Raw genomic sequence first — 23,957 nt, forward strand, 5'->3', positions numbered from 1 at the left:
GGAGACAGAGACCCTAGTGGAGAGGCTGCCCCCGGAGGGGTGGGAGCTGCCAACCCCAGGGGTGCTCCGGGGGAGCAAGGCCGCTCCAGGGAGGCGGGTGCCCGCCAGGGAGACGGCGAGGGCTGCCGGGACGGTTCACGCGGCGGCCAGCAGACTGGCTGCGTGTTGCAATGTCTGGTGGCGTTTGCAGCGTCCTGTCCGTGTGTGCAGCTGGGGTAACCTCGGGCCGGCGGAGGAGCGCGTGTGGCTCGTAGGCCCTGCGGCCGGAGGCTGCTGGCACCTTGCATCTCATTTACAGCTCCGGGTTCAGCCACAGGTCAGCGGCGCCCGTGACATCACGGCGTCTGTTTACCGACGGGTCTGGGCAAGAGCGGGCGGTCCCGGGGCGGGAGGGAGACCCCAGCAGCGCCCCGGCCTCCAGCCAGGCTCCCCTGCTCACCCCCTCCGCCCAGCCCCTCCCTGTCTGCACCTGAGACCTCAACCCAGCCCCCTTCTGCAGCCACCTACCCTGCCCCTTCCCCATCTGCACCCGGAGTCCCAACTCAGCTCCTCTCCACAGCCCCCAGCCTGTACCATTGCCCCCCATCTGTACCCTGACCCCACCTCGGCCTTCCTTCGCAGCCCGGCCCAGGACCCCAACCTGTTCCCCCGCTTTCCCCGCAAAGCCCTCCCTATCTGCTCCCGGGACACCAACTGGCCCCCTCCTCACCCGCTCCACCCAGTCGCCTCCCAGTCTGTACCCAGGACCCCAGCCTCGCCCCACCCCCTCCCCATCTATCTCCCGCCCCTTCCCATCCCCTTTCCACCCCTTTCCCATCCGCCGCTTGGGATCCCAGCCCGATCCCCACCCAGCACTGCAGCCCCGCCCAGCCCCGCCCAGCCCCTCCTGGGACCCCCGCGGCCCCGCCCCGCGCCCGCCCCTGGGCCCACTTTCAGAAAGACTTCCTGCCCGACCCGCTGAGGCTTGGCGGCTCCTCCTGCCACCCCCTCACGCCATCATGTGAGCCAGGCTGGCCTCCCGGCCGCGCACAGAGCCGGCTGCAGCTCGTTAGCTGTCAGGGCCAGGGTTGGGACGGCCCGGGCACTTTGTTATTGGAAACTGGGCTCACCCCGCTGCGCGAGGTGGGTCCCCGGCGCTGGCGCAGCGTCTTCCGCGGGAGCTGCCCTTGCCACCTGGAACTGCTTTCTCGCTCACCGCCTCCCCTCCCCCTCCCCCTGCGTAAAGCAATTGTTCTGGAGGCTGAACGGACCTGGGATTCTCTTCCCGCACACCTGGGGCTTGCCAGAGCCAACCCTCCTGGAGAGGGAGGCGCTGGGGCTCAGGGAACGGCAACCCCATTCTTCCATTTTCTCAGGCCAAACGCTCTGGGGTCATCTGGGAAGCTCACTTTCTCTAGCACCCAGCTCTGCAGCCGTCCGGAATCCCTCTTCTCCCATCACCTAAGCACCCCAGCCCAGCCCCTTCCAGCTTCGTGTCAGAGGCTGTTGTTTCTCTGCTTACAACCTCCCAATCTACCCCATCTCAGAATAGAATTCAAAGTCCTGCTGTGGCTGGTATCTCCCGCTTGCTCTTCCACACTGGTCTGTGTGCTGGGGAAGCTCATTCACACCCCAGGGCCTTTGCACCAGCTGTTCCCTCCACCAGGGATGCTCTTCCTCCACAAGTCTGTATCACTCCCTCCTTCACTTCCCTCAGGTCTCTTCCAAAATGTTACCTTAACCAAGAGGACTTCCCTGCATCCCGCCATCTAAATACCACTCCCACCCCATAATCACTCCCTCCAACCCCCTACAAAGCTATGTGTTCCTCCCATGCACTTCTAGCCACCTCTACTTAATATACAGTCATTCATTCCTGTGAACAGGTGTTCATGCTCGTCGTCCCCGGACTTACACATAAGCAAACTCTGCAAGTGGGATAAATGTATTCCCCGCTGGATCCCAGGGCCTCCAAAGTGCCTGGTGTACACAATTCCACAAATACTCCATGAATGAATGAATGAATGAATGAATGAATGAATGAATGAATGAGGCAGGACAGGGCTGTTAAAAGAGCTTCCCTTTGGAGTCCCAAGACTTGCTTTGAAACTTCTAGTAGTGCAACCTGCATGAGTTACTTAGATTGTCCAAATTTGAACCCACCCCACTGGACAGTAATCTGGAGAGGTGTGCTGTGAGGGAAGGGTGGTCTGTAGATGCTGGCTCTTCCCTCCCCTCCTTGGCACCCCCACCCCAAGGTCACCCAGCACTTTGCAGCAAGAGGTCCAGTGGGGGAAAAGGGCAAAGGTGGTGAGGCACCAGCCATGAACTCTAGCCTGAGTTTCTCTGCCTCCGTGTTTTGCCAAGTGCAGCGCTGGGCAGTCAGATGGAGGTGGAGCCCCGGCCAGTCTTGTGGGCTGTGGATGTTTGTGAAAAGAAACATCAGCCCATGGATTTCTGGCTGGGAGTGAACAGTGTTCTGCCCGCCCCGAGTCAGCTTTTGTGACAGTTTCCCTGGAGGGTTTTCTGAGTGGTCCCAGAACCAAAAAGTTTCGCAAGAATCACACCCAGGGATGAGGTGGAGACTGCTCAGTTGTCACGTACTGGCTCTTGGCAGGGCGTGTTTTTAGTGTTTGAAGGAGTGTCCTCAAGAACATGAGGTGCTCGTCGCAGGGGAAGACGTGCCTGTCTCAGCAACTGGGAAGGAGGAAATCAAAGAAGGGTAGAAATCAAATCAGAGCTGGTGTTTGTGGGGTTGGGGCATTTTACATAAAGACCTCTTGGGTAAAGAGACACTTGAGCAGAACCTATGAGAAGGTGGCCAGGTGTGGTACCTCACTCCTGTAATCCCAGCACTTTGGGAGACTGAGGCAGGAGGATCACTTGAAGCCAGGAGTTCAAGACCAACCTGGACAACAATGTGAGACCCCCATCTCTACAAATAATAATAATCATAATAATTTTTTTAAAAGAAGAGAGGGTGCCCTACAAGGAGAGGGATACTTGGGGAAAGAGAACAGAGAGAAGCCGGTGCAAAGGCCCTGAGGTAGAGGGGAGCCAGTGCTTCTGTAGGGCCAAGACCTAGGAGGGAGGAGACAAGGGATGGGGCAGACCAGGAAGGGCCTGCGATTCCAGTAAACACTAGATTCCAGTCTGTGAGATGGGCAGCCATCAGTAGTCATGAGCAGGGTAACGTGGTCTGACACATTCTAGAAGGATCTCTGCCTGCTCTGTTGAGAACAGACTGAGGCAGGGGCCCTGGGGCAAAGGTAGGAGCCGGGTGACCTGTTGGGATCAGGTGAGGGATCCACCTGTGCTCCCAGTGAGGAGCACTGAGGCAGGGCCCTGAGGAGCAGCCGTGGAGGCGGCGAGAAGTGGTGAGAAGCCTCTGGATTTCAGAGGTCAGGCTGACAGGGTGCGTGGTGGAGTGGGCATACGGTGAGAGAAAACAGTTAATGCGGGAGAGTGAAGAGGCTTCAGAGGTTAAAAAGAGCTGGGCATCTGAAAACACGGAATGGTGTGGAGGGGACACAGCTTCTGTCGCTTCCAGCCTCGGGAGCCTGGGGCTGGGCCTTGCTTGGCCTCCTCCATCGAATGAGGATAATGCAGCCGCCCATTTGTGTTAGTTTCCTGTCAATGGCACAACAAATGACCACGAGCTGCGTGGTCCAAAACACCAGAGCTGCTCTCACAGTTCCAGCTCTGGGTACCAGAGGTCCGAACTCCAGGTGTCAGCAGGACCCCACTCCCTCCCAGACTCTAGGGAAGGATCCTTCCTTGTCTCTTTTTTTTTTTTTTTTTTTTTTTGAGACGGAGTCTTGCTGTGTCACCCAGGCTGGAGTGCAGTGGCGCGATCTCGGCTCACTGCAAGCTCCGCCTCCCGGGTTTACGCCATTCTCCTGCCTCAGCCTCCGAGTAGCTGGGACTACAGGCGCCCGCCACCACGCCCGGCTAGTTTTTTTTGTATTTTTAGTAGAGACGGGGTTTCACCATGTTAGCCAGGATGGTGTCGATCTCCTGACTTGGTGATCTACCCGCCTCGGCCTCCCAAAGTACTGGGATTACAGGCTTGAGCCACCGCGCCCGGCCTCCTTCCTTGTCTCTTTCAGCTCCTGGTGGCTCTTGGCAGCTCCTGGCGTCGCGTGGCTTGTGGCCGCCTCACTGCAGTCTCTGCTTCCGTCTTCACACAGCCTTCCTCTCCTCTGTGTGTGTCTCTGTTCTGTCTCTCATGAGGACACTAGTCCTTAGATTCAGAGCCCACCCCAACCCAGGATGATCTCACTTTGAGATCCCCAACTCAATTACAGCTACTCAGTTACAAAGACCCTTTTTCTGCATAAGGTCACATTCACAGGTACCGAGGGTTAGGACTTGGACTCAGCTTCTCAGGGGACACTAATCAGCCGACCGTACCACCCCCAGGCAGCCAAGAGGACTCAGTCTAAGAGCCCAGAGCAGGACCCAGCCTGTAGTAAACACAGATTGTTCACTGTGGTGGCGGTGAGTGCTTGCCACAGTCCCACCCCACCCACTTGGAGACCAAGGGTGTTCCAGGCATACCCCGTACCCCTCACAGCAACCAGCCCTGGGCACTGTGCTGACCTGTGCTCAGAACAGCTTCTGTCCTCACCTGTCCTCCCACCTGAGCCCCATCAGAGCCCCGGTGTCCTCGCAGAGGGGCAAGGAGCATGTCTGTCACGCCTTTCAATAACCACTTGGTCATCAAGACCGTATGATGACCGCACCTTTCCCTCGTTCCCCGGGAGGTGGACACCTTTCTGTCCAGTCCTTGGCACATGGCATCTGCTCACTGTACCTGTGCACTGAATGGACATGTGGTTTCGTGGGGTCACTTTGCTCCCGCAGGCGAAATCAGCGGCAAAGGGCACAGGTTGCTTAAGTTGAGGTTCCGGCTCTACCGCTTACCACTTGGAATTACATAGCCCCTTCGTGTATCAGTTTTCTCCGATATGAGCCCTTCTGGAGCTGACAGAGGACTAGACGCCCCACGGCACCCATGCTGAGGCGGCGTGGCCAGCTAGTGAGCCCCGCGTGCATGTCAGAGCTGCTGTCATTCCTGTGCCTCCCAAGCGGGCCGGTTCCAGGCTGGATGCCCGCCTGGAGGAAGTCTCTGCCCTGCTCCAGGTTGCGGTCAGGGCCTTGTGGGAGGGCAACACCGCGGGCTGATCTAATTTGAGGAGCTTCATCACAATCTTCCCCAACAGCTGAGCCAGCGGTAGCCAAAACATTCTCGGCAGGCCAAAACAGGGGCCCGGAGCCAGGGAGTCTGTTTCGCAGGGCTATGTGGGAGAGACCTGTCTAGGCTTCAGCAGCTCAGCAGTGCGGGAACAGGAAGGACACATAAGGACCTAGCCGAAGTCCCTGAAAGGCCCAGTGGCTTCTGTCACCTCTGACCTCCTGGGGTCGGCTGTGGGGCACCTGTAACAAACCTAGGGCTACCCCAATAAATAGTAGCTGTTACTATTTTTATCAGCACAGCAACAGAAATAGATCCCCCTTGCTGATGGAAGATCTAGAACCCTGTTGGGGTAACGGTTGCCTGGAAGATCCCCTTCTGAAGCTCTGTGTCTGTCTCCTCCCCTAGAAACAGCCTTGAGTGGGGCAAAATCACAGAATCGCGCGATCTCTCTGTCCCCATCCTTTTACCTGACAGCATGCGGACTGGATTGTGTAGAGTCTGGAAAACAGGCCTCCCGGAAAAAAAAGGTGGAAAGGATTAGAAAGTCTGGGAAGGAGATGCTGGAAGCCAGTACCTGATCACTGTGGATCGGTTTGGATCAGTGTGATCAGAGTGGATCTGCACTAGAAGCAGAAGGGCTGGTAGGCTTGTTGTGTGTGCCCAGGTGACAGGCCAGCACTGTCAATGGGTGACAGCTAGAGGGATCCCACTGGGGTCCATTCGGAGAAAGCAGGCTTCCTTCCAGGGCTGTGCTGGAGAGGGACAGGCTGAGGGTTCAGTCACATTCCAACTATTTTTTTTTTCTTTAGCAACAGAGTCTTTGTAGAAATGACTATTCTAGGCCGGGCACAGTGGCTCACGCCTGTAATCCCAGCACTTTGGGAGGCTGAGGCAGGTGGATCGCCTGAGGTCAGGAGTTCGAGACCAGCTTGACCAACATGGCGAAACCACGTCTCTACTAAAAATACAAAATTAGCCGGGTGTGGTTGTGGGCACCTGTAATCCCTGCTATTCAGGAGGCTGAGGCAGGAGAATCACTCGAACCTGGGAGGTGAAGGTTTCAGTGAGCCAAGATGGTGCCATTGCCTTCTAGTCTGGGCAATAAGAGTGAAACATCATCTCAAAGAAAATGAAATGACTATTCTAGAAACCTAAAGTGTCTCCACTCTGGATGACTGGGGCAGGAGTGAGGAGAGGCCTGGGATGGTGTCTGCCTGCTCCCCACCCTACCCTCAGCACCTCCAGAGGCTCCTCACTAGGACCCCCAGGGTTCCTTGGGGCTCTGCTTGAAGACCTTTCCTCCCTAAGAAATCCCTCCACAGCTTGCTCTGCAGGTGAACAGTTTTGACGACTGGTCTCTAGCTTCTCAGGCTTGGGGGCATAGACAAAGGAGAGCCTTCTAAGTAAGGTGGAAGGATGGAACCAAGAGATAGCAAGATTCTGTGGTTTCACCCCAGTCAAGGCTGTGCCTAGGGCAGGCAAGACGGAGAGCCCCAGATGGGGTCTTCCGGGCAACCGTTTCCCCTTCAGGGTATGTGGATCTTCTACTGCAAAGGGGGATCTATTTCTGTTGCTGTGCTAATAATAATAATAACAACAATAATAAAAATGGCAGCTAGCTTTTTAAAAAACAGAGACAGCGTCTTGCCATGTTGCCCAGGCTGATCTTGAACTCCTGGCCTCAAGCGATTCCCCCACCTCGGCCTCCCAAAGTGCTGGGAATATAGGGGTGAGTCACCATATCCAGCCCACAGCTGGCATTTATTGTGCCCTTTCTTAATCTTCCCAACTACCCTTCAGAGTGGGTGTTTTAGGCTGGGAGCAGTGGCTCACACCTGTGATTCACCATCTTGGTGAATTATGGAGAAACCCCATCTCTACTAAAAATACAAAAATCAGCTGTGTGTGGTGGCGCACACCTGTAATCCCAGCTACTTGGGAGGCTGAGGCAGGAGAATCGCTCAAACCCAGGAAGCAGAGGAGGCAGTGAGCTGAGACTGTGCCACTGCACTCCAGCCTAGGCCACAGAGCGAGACTCCATCTGTAAAAAAAAAGAAAAAAAAGAAAAAAAAAAAAAAAGAGTGGGTGTTTCTTTTTTTTTTTTTTTTTTTTTTTTTTTTTTTGAGACGGAGTCTCGCTCTGTCGCCCAGGCTGGAGTGCAGTGGCGCGATCTCGGCTCACTGCAAGCTCCGCCTCCCGGGTTCACGCCATTCTCCTGCCTCAGCCTCCCGAGTAGCTGGGACTACAGGCGCCCACAACCGCGCCCGGCTAATTTTTTGTATTTTTTTAGTAGAGACGGGGTTTCACTGTGGTCTCGATCTCCTGACCTTGTGATCCGCCCGCCTCGGCCTCCCAAAGTGCTGGGATTACAGGCGTGAGCCACCGCGCCCGGCCAAGAGTGGGTGTTTTAAACCTTAATTCATAGAGGTTAAGTTCATGTAATTCATAAGTATTAAAGAATTGAACCCAGGCAGTCTGGCTCCGGAGCCCATGTTCTAAGCTGTTCTACTCAAGATAGAGTCTCTCCTTTTGGAAATAGGCAGGGTTGTGAAAGGGGGAAATTCCAGTGGTAACCTATGCCACGCTCACACTCATCCTCTGCTATCTAGCACCCCTCCCTAACCCTAATGTCTTACAAGCTGGATGTTGCTTGCCTGCTCATTCTCATCTGACCACAGGGATGGATTTTTATTAACAGACTCCTGCTGGAGGGGCCAGGAGCAGAAAGCTGTGCACGCTCCACACTGACCTTCCCACCCCACCGCCCAGCCTGCTGTGGTTTGGGGTCTCTGGTGGGTATTTTCTTTCCCTCTGAGAAGCCAAGTCAGCACCGATCCAGCTCCACAACATCGGGCCCATGGGACATGAGCCGGCCTGCCAAAGACCTGCCCAGGGTCTCAGATCTTTCCGGGGCTGCCAATTATAAACAGATGCTCCTCCTGGGACCCACCCAGAGACCACCCGGCTCATGTCACCAGTGGGAGGGTGTGCTGCAGCTGAACTCCAGGAATGAAAGCCAAGTCCAGCATTAGTGCAAGCCCCTCTGGGCTAGGAAGGCAAGGCTGGGTAGAGAAGAGGTACTGAGTATCCTCTGATCTAGGGCCTCCTGGGGCTGGTGTCTTGTGATGATGTTAGCTGAGCTTTTACTCTTGTGCCTGGCCCATGCTGGATGCTGGGGTTACGCGATGAGTAAGATTCCGTGGAGGACCTTGCACGCTCATGGGAGAGACAGGGCTGTTCACCAGTCAGCATGCTCACATCTATGCACTAGTGGAGGTTGAACAAACACTAGTGTTAGCAGTGAGGAATGGGTATCCTGAGTCAGGCTGATCTCCTGTTATGAGCTGCATGACCCTGGGTGAGTCACTGTCTGTCTGAGGCTTGCCTATTAAATGGAGAAGGTAAACATACCCACCACAAGGGGTTGTGAGGATTAAAGAAGAAAACATATCCATGTACTCAGCACCGTGTCTGACCCATGGCAACTGCTCAACAGATTTGGCCATTGTATAGTGGTGGCGCTGTTGTTGTTGTGAGGAGGCTGGAAAGAGCAGCCAGGGAGGCTTCAGGACTGAGGGAGCATTCAAGCAGGGTTTTGCAGGTTGAATAGGAGTCCATAAGTAGCCTTGGCATTAGAAACAGAGAAAAACAGCCCGGGCAGGGCACCAGGTAGGGACACAGGAGAACTCTGAATTTGAGAGATTTAGTCCCTGTCCTCTAAGTGACAGGATATAGTCCCCAAATGGCCGTGACAGCACATGCAGGGCCAAAAGCACTGTGTAATGAGCGAGTGGAAACTGGGAGCTGTGGATCCCCTGACAGGCTCCCTCCCTCAGTCACTCAACAATGGGAAGAGAGATGTGAATAGACAGTCACTTCACAATGGATGAGGGCCCCTGAAGGGCACTGCTCGGGGGCTGGGGGACAAGGGGTTGTACCCACAGGATTGAGTGAAGTTACCTGTGTGTTAAGAATCTATTTGGGGAATGATCCATGGGGACGCTTTTACTCCACCCTCTGTTGTTTTTTGTTTGGTTTTGGTTTTTGGTTTTGGTTTTTTTTGAGACTGGGTCTCTCTCCATCATCCAGGCTGGAGTGCAGTGGCGCAATCTTGGCTCGCTGCAGCCTCCGTCCCCTGGGCTCAAGTGATCCTCCCACCTCAGCCTCCAGAGCCACCACACCCAGCCCCACTTTCTATTTTTAAGATCATAAATAACAATACTTGTTCTTTAGAGATATTTTTTGCTTATACAAATATAAAGAAGCAAACGACAGTCAGCTGTGATCCTGCACGAGACACCCATCTCTGTGTAGCCTGTTGACTTCCATTGACCTGGTGGCTTACTCCTGTAATCCCAGCTCTTTGGGAGGCCGAGGTAGGAGAATCGCTTGAGCCCCAGGAGTTTGAGACCAGCCTGGGAAGCATGGCAAAACCCCATCTCTACAAAAAATATAAAAATTAGCCAGGAGTAGTGGCTTGCACCTCTGATCCCAGCTACTTGGGAGGCTGAGGTAGGAGGATCACCAGGAAATGGAGGCTGCAGTGAGTCATGATTGTGCCACTGCACTCCGGCCTGGGCCTGTCTCAAAAAAAAAGAAGTTTAGAGTTGAGATTATCTTATTCAAATAGTGCTGCACCCCTTTTGTCCCAACATTAGACTTCTGAGCATGTTTTTTTTTTCTTTGAGACGGAGCCTTGCTCTGTCACCCAGGCTGGAGCGCAGTGGTGCAATCGCGGCTCACTGCAAGCTCTGCCTCCCAGGTTCACACCATTCTCCTGCCTCAGCCTCCTGAGTAGCTGGAACTACAAGCGCCTGCCCCCACGCCCGGCAAATTTTTTGTATTTTTAGTAGAGATGGGATTTCACCATGGTCTCGATCTGAACTTGTGATCCGCCCGCCTCGGCCTCCCAAAGTGCTGGGAGTACAGGCATGAGCCACTGCACCCGGCTGACTCCTGAGCATCTTTCCATGTCGTGACACTTATCATTTTAAAGTCTGCAGAAGAGGGTGTATCAGAGGCAGTGCTATGATTTTCTCAGCTTTTCCTCCCCATGGGAAATGCCAACAGAGAGTGGGTACTAAGCAGTTACTGGGTGCCAGCTTCTGCCAGCTTAATCCCCACAGGACCCCTTGAAGAGAGGAGATGTGCTTCTTACAGGACAGTGAGTGGTGGTGCAATCCCCACAGCCTTTGGAGCCGGACATGACCTTGGTTCAAATCCCAGCTCCATTATTCAGTTGCTGTGTGACCTCAGACAAGTTGCTTAGCCTCTCTGAACTACAATTTCCTTAGCTTTAAAATGGGTATGATATGGCTACCTTTGTCAATTCCCCGATGCAAATGAGGTTTTCTTGTTTATTCTTTATCCCACTTACTGTCATTTGTGACTGACTGTTTTCTGATTCCTTCTCTGTCTTCCCCCACTGGAATGTGGGTTTCTTGAAGCAGGATCACATCTGCTTCATTCTCGGTTGGATCACCCCCCCAGCCCATAGCCGGCTCTCCGTGTGGTCCTGGATGGACGGGGCTGTTGTGGACATTGGAGGAGACAAAGCAGGAGAAGGCCGGCTGGGTGGGGATGAACGTGGGGCGCGGGGATGCATATGAGAAGAGTGGAATCCTCAAAGCTCAGACGACCCCAGTGTCTGGGGGCTTAGGGGTGCCTCTGCAAAGGTCTGAGGCTTTGGGTTCAAATCCTGTTTCACAGCGGGTGGCATGGGGTGAGTTACTTAACTCCTTTGTGCCACGGTTTTCTCCACTGTGACCACGGATAATGACAGTCTTCAGTGCAGAGGGCCGCTGAGGAGTCTGTCCGGCTATATCTGTCGTGAGAGCTGCTCTGGGCGAGGGCAGGACAGCCCGGCACCCCAGAGGACAGAGGTCTTTCTCCCCTTCCCACCTCCCGCTACCAGTCACTAGGAGGGAGAAGGGGACAGAAGCTCGTCATTTGCCCCAGAGGGGAGAGAAGAAGAGGGGAGGCCAGGAGGTGTGGAGCCACCCTTATTCTATAAACCCTACTTAAGAGTGAATTCCAGGCCTCTGGCCTTCCCAGCTGCTGCCTGTCCCGACTTCACTATGAGGCAGCCGCATTGGTTCCAAGGGCTCAGAAATCAGTCCCCTCTGCAGGCTCCCACCCCACACACCCTCAGACGCCTGCCTCTGCCCGCCCAGTCCTCACACTCATGCTGGCCCTGGGCGGGACCCTTGTCCTGTCAGCTGCGTGGGTCACCTCCAGGGAACCCTGGCAGGAGCCACCTGAGCGCGCCTGCAGAGCGGTATCTGCCAGTTACCTGGTCAGTGACGCAGATTCCCCAGAAGGGTCAGGGTAGGAAGCTGGAGGGGGAAGAGGAGCCAGGAAGGGACAGTGGCCAGGGCAGCTCCACGGGGCAGCACCTACCAGGGAAAGGGGCCCATTCTCTCCACTCAGCTCGCTCAGGCGCCAGCCCAGCACTTCAGAGACGCTCCCATTTCCTAAGATGGAAGGTGCCCAGCTCCACCTCCCTGCGACTCCCAGCATCCACCAAGGACCTGAGGAAACACAATAGCACATGGCTACACACACACACACACACACGCACATTACACACACTCGTACACAGACACACTCACACAGACACACACAGACATACACACACATACACTCACACAGAGAGACACATACAGACACACAGAGACACACACAGAGGTACACAGACACACTCTCGCACACAGACACACACACTCACACAGAGACACACACTGTCACAGACACACACTCACACAGACACACACACAGAGACACACACTCGCACACAGACACACACACTCACACAGAGACACACACTCTCACACAGACACACACACACAGAGACACACACTCTCACAGACACACACACACATACAGAGAGACACACAAAGACACAGAGACATACACAGACACACACACACACTCACACAGACACACACACACATACACTCACACAGACACACACACACATACACTCACACAGACACACACATACACTCACACAGAGAGACACACAGACACACAGAGACACACACAGAGGTACACAGACACACACTCGCACACAGATACACACACACAGAGACACACACACTCGCACACAGAAACACACACATACACTCACAGAGAGACACACAGACACAAGGAGATACAGAGACACACACATACAGAGACACATTCGCACACAGACACACACACATGCATTCACACAGAGAGACACACACTCGCACACAGACACACACACACACAGAGAGACACACAAAGACACACGGAGACATATACACAGACACACACACATACACTCACAGACACACAGACACACACAGACACACACACATGCATTCACACAGAGAGACACACACTCGCACACAGACACACACACACTCACACAGAGAGACACACAAAGACACACGGAGACATATACACAGACACACACACATACACTCACAGACACACAGACACACACAGACACACACACTCACACAGAGACACCCGCAGACACACACTCACAGAGACACACTCAGACACACAGACACACACACTCAGACGCACACATACACTCATACAGAGAGACACCCACAGACACACGGAGAGACACAGACACACTCACAGATACACTCCTAGAGGCCCACACAGACACAGACACACACAGAGACACACTACAGAAACCCACTTACAAAAACACACAGAGCCTGGCGCAGCGATGCTCAGCAGGGCATGCGCACAGCAGCCAGAGCCTCACCTCCGTCTGAGACCGAAGCCTTGCCCTGTGAAAGCTGCTCCTCACCCAAGGCCCAGCCAGGACGGTGCTGATGCTCTGGGGCACCCAGGTTTCCCTGACTCTTGGCCCAGGTGGACTTGACTGGAAGGTTCTGGGGCCCTAAATGGTTTAGCCAAGGGAATGGGTGGTCTCTCCTCTTAGAGACGTTAAACCACCTCCCTTCCCCATCCACCTGTGTGCCTGAACTGTCATTCATTCATTCATTCAACAAACATAATGTGCTATGCCGGGCACTGGGATGTGAATGGGATAGAATTGGGGCCCAGGGGGGTGGGGCTGAGGAGGCAGAAAGGCAAACCTATCATGTTGCCAGGGAAAGGTGAGGCCGGTTCCCCAGCCCACCTGGAGCACCCTCAACAGACTCTTAAAAGGAAACAGCCAAGTCTTAGGGCCCTGCCTGGGGGGCTTCCTGGCCCACGGAAGACAGTGAGACACAGCCTTCTTTCCTTCTCCCTGAGCCCTGCTCCACCTCCTCTCCAGGGTGATCTTCCAGCCCGGCTGACAGCGCTGGGTTGACCACTTGTCTCCACGGACATCTGAACCCTATACCCTCCCACAAGACCCCAGCTTTAAGCTTTCCTCTCTGTCAACTTGCCCAGCAATTCTTAGGGCCCCCAGAGGCACCTCTTCTTGCCTCAGCCAGAGCCCAGGGGACTGTGCAAGCCCCATGGTCCTGTTACATGTATGAGCCAGAGGTAGGATGTGGTTAGGCAGGGACAGAAGAATAGAAACCAAGGATTACCTCCCACTCAGGCTGACATACTCAGAAACCAGATGGATGGATGGGTGCAGTGGGGCTGGTGGGCAGGGGGATGGATGAATGGATAGCTGAATGGAGTTGGGTAGGTGAGTAAATGGATGGATGGATGCACGGATGGATGAAGTGGGGTAGGTGAGCAGATGGTTGGATAGATGGAGTAGGGTAGATGAGGGATGGATGGGTGGGTGGATGGGTGGATGGATGGGTGGATGAATGGATGGATGGATGGATGGAGTGGGGTGAGTGAGTGCAAGAATGGATGGAGTAGGGTAGGCGAGTGGGTGGATGGATGGATGGATGGATGGGTGGATGGATGGATGGATGGATGGAGTGAGGTAGGTGAGTGGATAGATTAATGGAATGGGGGAGGTGAGTGGATGGGTAGATGGAGTTGGGTAGGTGAGTGGGTACAGTGGGGTAGGGGATGGATGGATGGATGGAGTGGGGTGGTGGGTGAGTGGATGGGTGGATGCATGGGTGGATGGAGTAAGGTAGATGAGAGATGGATGGAGGGATGGATGGATGGATGGATGGATGGATGGATGGATGGATGGGTGAATGGATGGAATGGGGTGGGTGAGTGCATGGATGGATGGAGTAGGGTAGGTGAGTGGATGAATGCATGAATGGATGGATGGAGTGGGGTGGGTGAGTGGATGGGTGGATGGATGGATGGATGCATGGATGGATTCAGTAGGGTAGATGAGGGATGGATGGATGGATGGGTGGATGGATGGATGGATGGATGGATGGATGGATGGATGGATGGAGTAGGGTAGGTGAGTGGATAGATTAATGGAATGGGGTAGATGAGTGGATGGGTGGATGGAGTTGGGTAGGTGAGTGGGTACACGGGGTAGGTGATGGACGGATGGATGGATGGATGGATGGATGGATGGATGGATGGAGTGGGGTAGGTAGATGGTGGGTGGATGGATGGACCGGTGAATGGGAGAGTGGACAGATGGACAGATAGATGAATGGGTGGCCGTATAGACAGGATGATAAAGGAGGAAGAAAGGAAACCTGGATGACAGTGGCTGCAAGGCGGGGGGGGTGGAGGAGGCCTACACCAAATTGCCTTCCTGGAGCAAATGCTTGTCTTTTTTCTTTCCCATGAACTGAACCTCCCAGCTTCTCCTGGAGGAACACATTCTGTTTTTAGCTCAACAGACAAGAAAATGTCCCTTGGAGCCTGTTTAATTGTAGTCCATCTGCCTTTGAAGGACTTATATGGTCATGGAGAGGAACTGATGGTACCCACTTGTTAAGCCCTTTCTATATTTCAAGACCTTAATTAAAATAAAGTGGCTAGACTAAGTGGGGTTTTCAAACTGGGTTTTAGAGAACACTTATTTTTTTGTAAAATATTTTGAAAGTTTTTAAAACTCTAATTTTAAAAATCGATTCCGTTGGAGACCACTGGAATTTCTGAGAGCCGCCAGCTAGGCCTGTTTTGTGCCCTCTCTGCTTAAGTGACAATTCGGAGATTTCAAGGTGAGCAGCGGATATATGGTTACCATTGGCAGCTCCTTATCAATGTGACTTTTCTCTATACCATGTAACAAAGCAAAATAGAGAAGTCAGCTGGATCTGGGTCTGATGGGATTGGAGCTTCCATCTGTAACCCCCAATTTGAAACATTTGCCTTCCCAAAGCAGCCATTTTGTTCTCATTAGCAGCCTTTAGAGTAAGGAAATATTATGGAGTCAGGTGTATCATTTATTCCTTTTCTTGATTTCACACATTGGGGTTTCCATGTTGGAATTTTTTATTTAAAGGGGGAATTTCATTGATAGTCTTAAATAAAAGAGAAAAGAAAAGAAACAAAAATAGAAACCCACCGGACGAATTCCCAAGAACCCTTTCGGCTCTTCCTGTCTCTGCTTCTGTCCTCTGGGTGGTGTTCAGTCCCCTGGCTTCCTCCCTCTGTGCTGGTGAAACTGGTTCTTAGTCAGGGCTCTTGGTCCCCCTGTCATCCGACTCCAGGCCCTTTTACCAACAGAGGCCTCACTGGCCCCAGTGACACATCGTGGGGAGGTGTGTCGTCCTCCGTTAGGTCAACGTTAAGAATTAGCCAGGCTTCTCTTCTGAGCCTTTTATGAGCTGGCCATTCATAAATTTGCCCAAACCCTCAGTGGTCCTGCCAAGGTCACCTTCTGGCGTAATGAGTCCATGTTTATTACCTGCCGGGTGAGGCCATGCTTCCTTCTCAGTGGCAGCCTTGTCACTGCCCTTCCAGGACTTCCTCAGGGGAGTGACTGTAGCTAGATGGGAGGCTCGGCTTAGCTCCTGTGAACCTTGAGGCTGGAATGGTCCTGTCTGTACTACCAGCTGGTGTTAATAATCCTGGCTCTAGACCTAATGGGTAAAGCCAGCTGATTCCTAATGGAGAGCATTCTGGAACATTGTGCACAAAGAGCTCTGCTGTTGCCTCTACATTTGCAGGAAATGAACTGGGCTGGTAGGAGGCGGCCTGCTGAAAGTAATAAACAAGAAAACCTTTCTAAATACACATCAATAGACTAATCAGACGTGGGCTCAGAAACTACTGGTTCACTTAAGAGTAGACCATATGCCTTTAAAAAGTTATATTGTTGGCTGGGGGCAGTGGCTCGCACATGTAATTTCTAGCACTTGAGAGGCCGAGGTGGGAGGATGGCTCGAACCCAGGAGTTCAAGGCCAGCCTGGGCAACATAAGAACACCCCTACTCTACAAAATTTTTTTTAAAAAATTAGCCAGGTATGGTAGCATGCACCTGTGGTCCCAGCCGCTCCGGAGGCTGAGGTGGGAGGATCTCTTGAGCCCAGAAGTTTGAGGCTGCTGTGAGATATGATGGCACTACTGTGCTCTAGCCTGAGAACAAGATCCTGCCTCAGAAAAAGCCAAAAGTTATATTATTAATCTGTGTTGTAGTCTTTATCTTTGGGTGGAACCAGGGAGGCCAGTCGTTTCAAGACAAATCACTTTAAATACTGAATTTCTGGTGGCAATTGTTGCATCCCTGTGGCTTGTTTAATGACCATTTGTTCTGCGTTGTTATTCTCTTCTTCCAGATTGTTCTCTGGGGCCGGACTGAGAAATGCCTGAAGGAGACGACGGAGGAGATCCGGCAGATGGGCACTGAGTGCCATTACTTCATCTGCGATGTGGGCAACCGGGAGGAGGTGTACCAGACGGCCAAGGCTGTCCGAGAGAAGGTCTGTAGCCTGGGAGGGTCTGTTCCTAACACAGCTGACCACAGGCTAATTCCGGGCAAAGAGAACATTCTTATGTGGCCTGGAAGAGAGCTCTGCTTATGGCAGAATGGCTTTGTCCAGGGCACCTTTGGGTGCTCTCCCATGAAGCTGGCCCTAGTTACATAGACAGGGATTAGGGTTGATTACATAACAGGTGTAATCATCTGTTGTTGCCTTGGAAATGTAGACCGTGTGGGTTTCCCTCCAGGACTGTGGTGGGGCAAATGTCCCATTGGCCTCTGGGAAAATCCTTCTCCTGACTCCAGTCATCTGTTTGGACTAAATATATCAGCGAACTCCAAGAGAGGGAAACCCCACCCTGAGTGTTTGGCACATGGTAATGTTAACTGTTTTTATGTCACAGTAACCTCATTTATTATAAATATGCTATGTGCCAGGTACAGCGTGTGCCATAAATTATTTCTGCTCCTCAGAACAGTCCTGGTGTGGCATTAGCCCCATCTCACAAATCAAGACTGGTGCTCAGAGAGGCAGTTCCCTTCCCCAGGCCCTGTGGCTGGTGGTGGTGGGCCAGGCGGCTGCTGGGCCTCTGTGTATACAGGATAACTGGAACTGGGCTGGCAGGAAGTAGCCTGCAGGAAGGAATATCTAAGAAAAACTGGTAAATAACACATCAATTGATTGATCATAAATGGACTCAGAAATTACTCGTTCACTTAGGAGTAGGCCATATCCCTTTTAAAAAGTATACTGGGCCGGGTGCGGTGGCTCACACCTGTAATCCCAGCATTTTGGGAAACTGAGGCAGACGGACCACTTGAGGTCAGAAGAAGACTAGCCTGGCCAACATGGTGAAATCCCGTCTCTACTAAAAATATAAAAATTAGCCAGGCACGGTGGCAGAAGCCTGTAATCCCGGCTATTTGGGAGGCGGTGGCAGGAGCCTATAATCCCGGCTATTTGGGAGGCAGAGGCAGGAGAATTGCTTGAACCCAGGAGGCAGAGTTGGCAGTGAGCCGAGATGGCGCCACTACACTCCAGCCTGGACAACAGAGTGAGACTCCATCTCAAAAACAAATAAACAAACAAACAAACAAAAAACGTATATTGTTGGCCCTGGGCTGGCTGCCCTCATGGCCCCCTCTCGCCTGCAGGTGGGTGACATCACCATCCTGGTGAACAATGCCGCCGTGGTCCACGGGAAGAGCCTAATGGACAGTGACGACGATGCCCTCCTCAAGTCCCAACACATCAACACCCTGGGCCAGTTCTGGGTAAGGGCTGTCCCAGGCCAGAGCCAGCCCCCAGTGTGCAGGGAGCCCAGGCAGGATGGAGGGGAGGGGATGCTTGCCAGGGCTTGGGCTCAGGCCAGCAGGGATGTCCACGAACGAGGTGGCCAGACAAGACAAATGACCGGCTCCAGGACGCATCAGACTTTGTGAAATGCGCTCACTGTCCCGGGCCCGGGAGCCCTCAGCCCTCTCCCTTGCAGGAAAGCTCGGGTACTAGAGCATCGTGTGTGTCCAGGGTGGGCTGTTCTCCCCAAAAGAAAGGTGGAGGGGTTTCAGAGCTGCGGCTGCTCCACCCTGACACTCCATCCACCCTCAGACCACCAAGGCCTTCCTGCCGCGTATGCTGGAGCTGCAGAACGGCCACATCGTGTGCCTCAACTCCGTGCTGGCACTGTCTGCCATCCCCGGTGCCATCGACTACTGCACATCCAAAGCGTCAGCCTTTGCCTTCATGGAGAGCCTGACCCTGGGGCTGCTGGACTGTCCGGGAGTCAGCGCCACCACAGTGCTGCCCTTCCACACCAGCACCGAGATGTTCCAGGGCATGAGAGTCAGGTCAGTGAGCAGGGGACCCACCTCCCCAAGCCATGTTCAGTCAGCCGACTGCAGAAAGAGCTCTGATATAAAAATCAGGCTAGGGCCGGGCGCAGTGGCTCACGCCTGTAATCCCAGCACTTTGGGAGGCCGAGGCGGGCGGATCATGATGTCAGGAGATCGAGACCATCCTGGCTAATAAGGTGAAACCCGTCTCTACTAAAAATGCAAAAAATTAGCCGGGCGTGGTGGCGGCGCCTGTAGTCCCAGCTACTTGGGAGGCGAGGCAGGAGAATGGCGTGAACCTGGAAGGTGGAGCTTGCAGTGAGCCGAGATCTCGCCACTGCACGCCAGCCTGGGCGACAGAGCGAGACTCCATCTCAAAAAAAAAAAAAAAAGAAAAGAAATCATAGTGGCTCATACCTATAATCCTATTACTTTGGGAGGCCAAGGCAGGCGGGTCGCTTAAGCCCAGCAGTTTGAGACCAGCCCGGGAAACATGGAGAAACCCTGTGTCTACAAAAAAGAAAAAATTAGCTGAGCATGGTGGTGCACACCCAGCTATTCGGGAGCCTGAGGTGGGAGGATCGATTGCTTGAGCCCAGGAAGTTGAGGCTGCAAGTGAGCTGTGATTGTGCGACTGCACTCCAGCCTGGGAGACAGAGTGAGACCCTGTCTCAAAACAAAAAGTCACCAAGGAGCCTCTCCCCTCTGCTTGACGCTGTCTTACCTGGTTCTCGGTCTGCAAGGCAGTGATGCCACAATGGGGAGGGTCCTGCTGCCTGGTTCAGGGAGCTTGTATGAAACTACTAGAGCTACAGGCATGCAGCGGGATGTGCCCAAAGGTCAAAAGAGGGAGACGCACCTCCACAGCCATCGTGCGGGGCGAAGGGAGCTGGAGACATAGGGTGCATTCCGCCTGGTTCCACCTGTGTGAAGTTCCAAAACAGGCGAAACTGAGTTGGGGTGATGGAAGTCAGACCCGTGGCTGCCCCTGGAGGGCTGGGGGTATAACCTGGGAGGGAGGCCGAGGGAACTGTCAAGACTTTCAGAAATGTTCTCTCTTCTTGATCTCAGCAGTCATTAAATACGTGAAAGTTAATCAAACTGTCTGCTTAAGATTTATACCTTTTGTTGTATGCAAATTATAGCTCAATTTATTTGTCTGTTTATTTATTTATTTTTTGAGATGGAGTCTCGGTCTCTCGCCCAGGCTGGAGTGCAGTGGCGCGATCTTGGCTCACTGCAACCTGCACCTCCTGGGTTCAAGTGATTCTCCTGCCTCAGCCTCCCGAGTAGCTAGGATTACAGGCGTGCGCTCGCACCCAGCTAATTGTTGTATTTTTAATAGAGACGGGTTTCACTATGTTGGCCAGGCTGGTCTCAAACTCCCGACCTCAGGTGATCCGTCCGCCTCGGCCTCCCAAAGTGCTGGGATGACAGGCATGAGCCACCATGCCTGGTCATAGCTCAATTTAAACTAAGCAATAGGGGGGTCCCACCACTCCTCCTCCAGACCAGTTAAGTCAAGGGGAACGGGGGCCACTGGTCTAGAGCTCATGCCACCTGGGGTGGTGACTCCCTCATAGCTGTGATGCACTCTGTGACATTGGGTCCCATTAGTTACTGCTCTGGCTGATCTGTAAGATGGGGTGACGTGAATGTCTCCGTCATAAGTTCTGCAGTGAGGACAAAATGGAATCTGGCAGGGAACACCGTATGTGGTACATTTTAAGTACCCAATAAACGGCGCTTTAATGATATGCAGTCATGTAGGGGCATGAGGTCATCGATGAATGAAAACCGGGAATTACTCAAATACTATTCTCCCTGGTTTTTTTGCAATCCGGCGTACAGTGCTTCACCTTCTGAATTATACACTTCAGCTGCTTCCAAAAATGAGGATGACATCGAAGGGTCAGGATGAGAATTCAGTGAGACCGTTTAGTGTAGTGCATGCCACGTGGGAGTCACTCATTCCACCTTATAGTTACTATTAATAGGGACAGTGCGGTATTGGTTGTCGAGAATCAAAAGTACCGGGCTTGGTGGCTCATGACTGTGATCCCAGCACTTTGGGAGGCTGAGGCAGGAGGATTGCTTGAGCCCAGGGAATTAGAAATAATACATGTAACACATCTAGTGCAAAGCCCAGATACTAGATGCTCAATAAGGAGCTGCTGCTTTTATTATTGTTACTAACAATAAACATCTTCATAAATGCATGTTATTAATTTTCCTAGCAGACTGCCTGGTTTGTGTGCAAATTGTCATCAATTCTGAATTTCGAGGAGTCTAGACTAACGGCTACTGATGTTTCCTGTTGGCTTTTCCCCCCCCCATGGGTTTTGGTTTGGTTTCTTTTCATCTGAGTATACAGAAGGTGCCTAATAAATGTGTAGTGCATCAGTGGCAGTCTGCAGTGTTTTTTTTTTTTGGCTTTTTTTTTTTGAGACGGAGTCTTGCTCCGTTGCCCAGGCTGGAGTGCAGTGGCGTGATCTCGGCTCACTGCAAGCTCTGTCTCCCAGGTTCACACCATTCTCCTGCCTCAGCCTCCCAAGTAGCTGGGACTACAGGCGCCCGCCACCACGCCCAGCTAATTTTTTGCATTTTTAGTAGAGACAGGGTTTCACCGTGTTAGCCAGGATGGTCTCGATCTCCTGACCTCGTGATTTGTCCCCTCGGCCTCCCAAAGTGCTGGGATTATAGGCGTGAGCCACCGCACCCAGCTGGCAGTCTGCAGTTCTAACTGGGTGTCCTGAGCACAGGAGCAAGCAGGACATTGCAGACATCAAGTTTGTGTGTCTATTTCACCTTCTAGCATAGTTTCCTTTCTATCACTTCAAGAAGGAAATTCAAGGTTTTCCCGCCACATTTTTTCAGAGTGTGAACCCAAACTGCTTGGGGTCAAATCCCAGCTCTGTGTGACCTTGTCCAAGTTACTTGACTTTTCTCTGCTTCAGCTTCCTCACCTCTAAAAAGGAATTCATAATAATAGTATCCCCAGCTGGGCACAGTGGCTCACACCTATAATCCCAGCACTTTGGGAGGCCAAGGCAGGCAGGTCACCTGAGGTCAGGAGTTCAAGACCAGCCTGGCCAACATGGTGAAACCCTGTCTCTACTAAAAATACAAAAATTAGCCAGGCATGGTGGTGGGTGCCTGTAATCCCAGCTACTCAGGAGGGTGAGGCAGGAGAATCGCTTGAACCTGGGAGGTGGAGGTTGCAGTGAGCCGAAATTGCGCCATGGCACTCCAGCCTGGGCAACAGAGAAAGACTCCGTCTCAAAAATGAATAACAATAATAATAATAATAGTATCCCTTTTCATGGGTTAGATGAGCTCCCGTGTGTGAATCATCTGGCCATGCCTGGGAAGTAGCGAGCACTAGGTGAATCTTAGCGATCTATGGTTGTGCAGGGAAGCCCCAAGGGCTCGGCCAGAAGAGTAGTACAAGGAAGATGGGTACCTAACCAACTCCCATTTCCTAAAAGAATAACAAATGGATGAAAGCATTGGTTTCCTCGTACAACCATGCTTAGCAGCTTCCCAGGGTTAAATGGGTTAAATGTGAAGACATGTTTAGGACAAAATGGATGATTTTCCCAGCAAGACTGGCCATGTCAGTGGATGTTGTTGTTTATAAATTGCTATTTATCGAGCCTCTTTTTTTTTTTTTTTGAGATGAAGTCTTGCTCTGTCTCCCAGGCTGGAGTGCAGTGGTGTGATCTTGGCTCACTGCAACCTCCGCCTCTCAGGTTCAAGCAATTCTCGTGTCTCAGCCTCTCGAGTAGCTGGGATTACAGGCGCCTGCCTCCATGCCCGGCTAATTTTTGTATTTTTAGTAGAGACAGTGTTTCGCCATGTTGCCCAGGCTGGTCTCGAACCCCTGGCCTCAAGTGATCCACCTGCCTCGTCCTCCCAAAGTGCTGGGATTACATGCATGAGCCACCGCGCCTGGCCAATTGAGCCTCTTTGATGTACCAGCCATAGAACCAACCGGAGCCACCAAACACTTTACAACTACCGCTGCATTTGGCCCTCACAGCAACCCTGCAAGAGAGCTTGTATTCCCATTTTACAGATGAGGGAACTGAGGCTCAGAGAAGCAGAGTTACCTGCTCAAGTCCACACAGCTTGGAACTGGCTAGCTGAGAATGCTTCTTCCGCGAATTTGCACTGCTTCCATGGGAGTTAAGAGCTGTGCCAGTTCCCCGTGTCCCCATTCCACCCACCGTGGAGAGGAAGGAGAAAATCCTGTGCACAGACGTGCTTGAGGCCTCCTCTGTCGGCTTCCCTGGCAGGGGTCTCACCAAGAAGGATTCCCCTCAAGCCCATGGACTTTGGTCTGTCCATCCTGCCTTCCCTTTCCCAAGAGACAGGACAGGCCACAGGTGGAAGCCAGAGAATCCAGACTGCCCACGACACCTGTAGGACTCCAGTATCAGGGAGCTGCCTCAACACGTTCATCTCTGCAGAACCGCAGAGACTTGCCCCTCTTGACCACAGGACTGTGGGCCTCAGAATCACCATCATGGCCAAGCGTGGTAGCTGGGTCCACACCAGTAATCCCAGTGCTTTGGGAGGCTGAGGCAGGGGAATTACTTCAGCCCAGGAGTTGCCAGCCTGGGCAACATGGCAAAACCCCATCTCTACAAAAAAATATAAAAATTATCTGGGCATGGTGTGTGTACCTGTAGTCCCAGCTACTCGGGTGGCTGAGACAGGAGGATCACTTGAGCCCAGGGAGGTTGAGGCTGCAGTGAGCTGTGATTGCGCCACTGCACTCCAGCCTGGGCAACAAAGTGAGACCCTGGACTCAAAAATAAAAAATAAAAAACGAATCACCATCATGTTGACAAAGGAATTACAGGGCAGGGGGTAAGATCCATGTGCCCTCTGAGGCCAAGCCCCTGTTGGGAGTCCAAGGGCTGCCTGTTGCTCAGGAATGACATCAAACCCAGGTGATTCATCACCCTTAATCTTCCTGGTGCCAGAGCGGATCACAAGCTCTTTGTGGGATTGGGGTCAGAGCCAGCAACATGAGCCCTGCACCTAAAGATCCAGCAGGGGCAGGAAGAGCAGTGAGCAAAGGTGATAGAGCATTGGCCTGGTTTGAATCCTTAACGCCCTACTGACTCAATAGAGCCTCAGTTTCCTTATCTGTAAATCGGGAGAATAATTTGTGCTTGAGTCTGGCAGTT

The 23,957-nt window shown here is 52.9% G+C and overlaps 1 protein-coding gene across 1 annotated transcript in view; it reads left to right on the plus strand.

Moving 5' to 3' along the window:
* DHRS3 (dehydrogenase/reductase 3) overlaps nucleotides 1-23,957 on the plus strand; it is a gene marked incomplete at its 5' end in the record, with an annotated part of 52,954 nt that overhangs the window by 23,226 nt on the left and 5,771 nt on the right. The window contains 3 exon segments of the mRNA NM_001260537.2: nucleotides 16,784-16,927; nucleotides 18,082-18,201; nucleotides 18,536-18,774. Coding sequence (NP_001247466.1) covers nucleotides 16,784-16,927; nucleotides 18,082-18,201; nucleotides 18,536-18,774 — 503 coding nt within the window.

This window comes from Macaca mulatta, chromosome 1 (assembly GCF_049350105.2).
Source record: "Macaca mulatta isolate MMU2019108-1 chromosome 1, T2T-MMU8v2.0, whole genome shotgun sequence".
In the NCBI taxonomy this organism is placed as follows: domain Eukaryota; kingdom Metazoa; phylum Chordata; class Mammalia; order Primates; family Cercopithecidae; genus Macaca; species Macaca mulatta.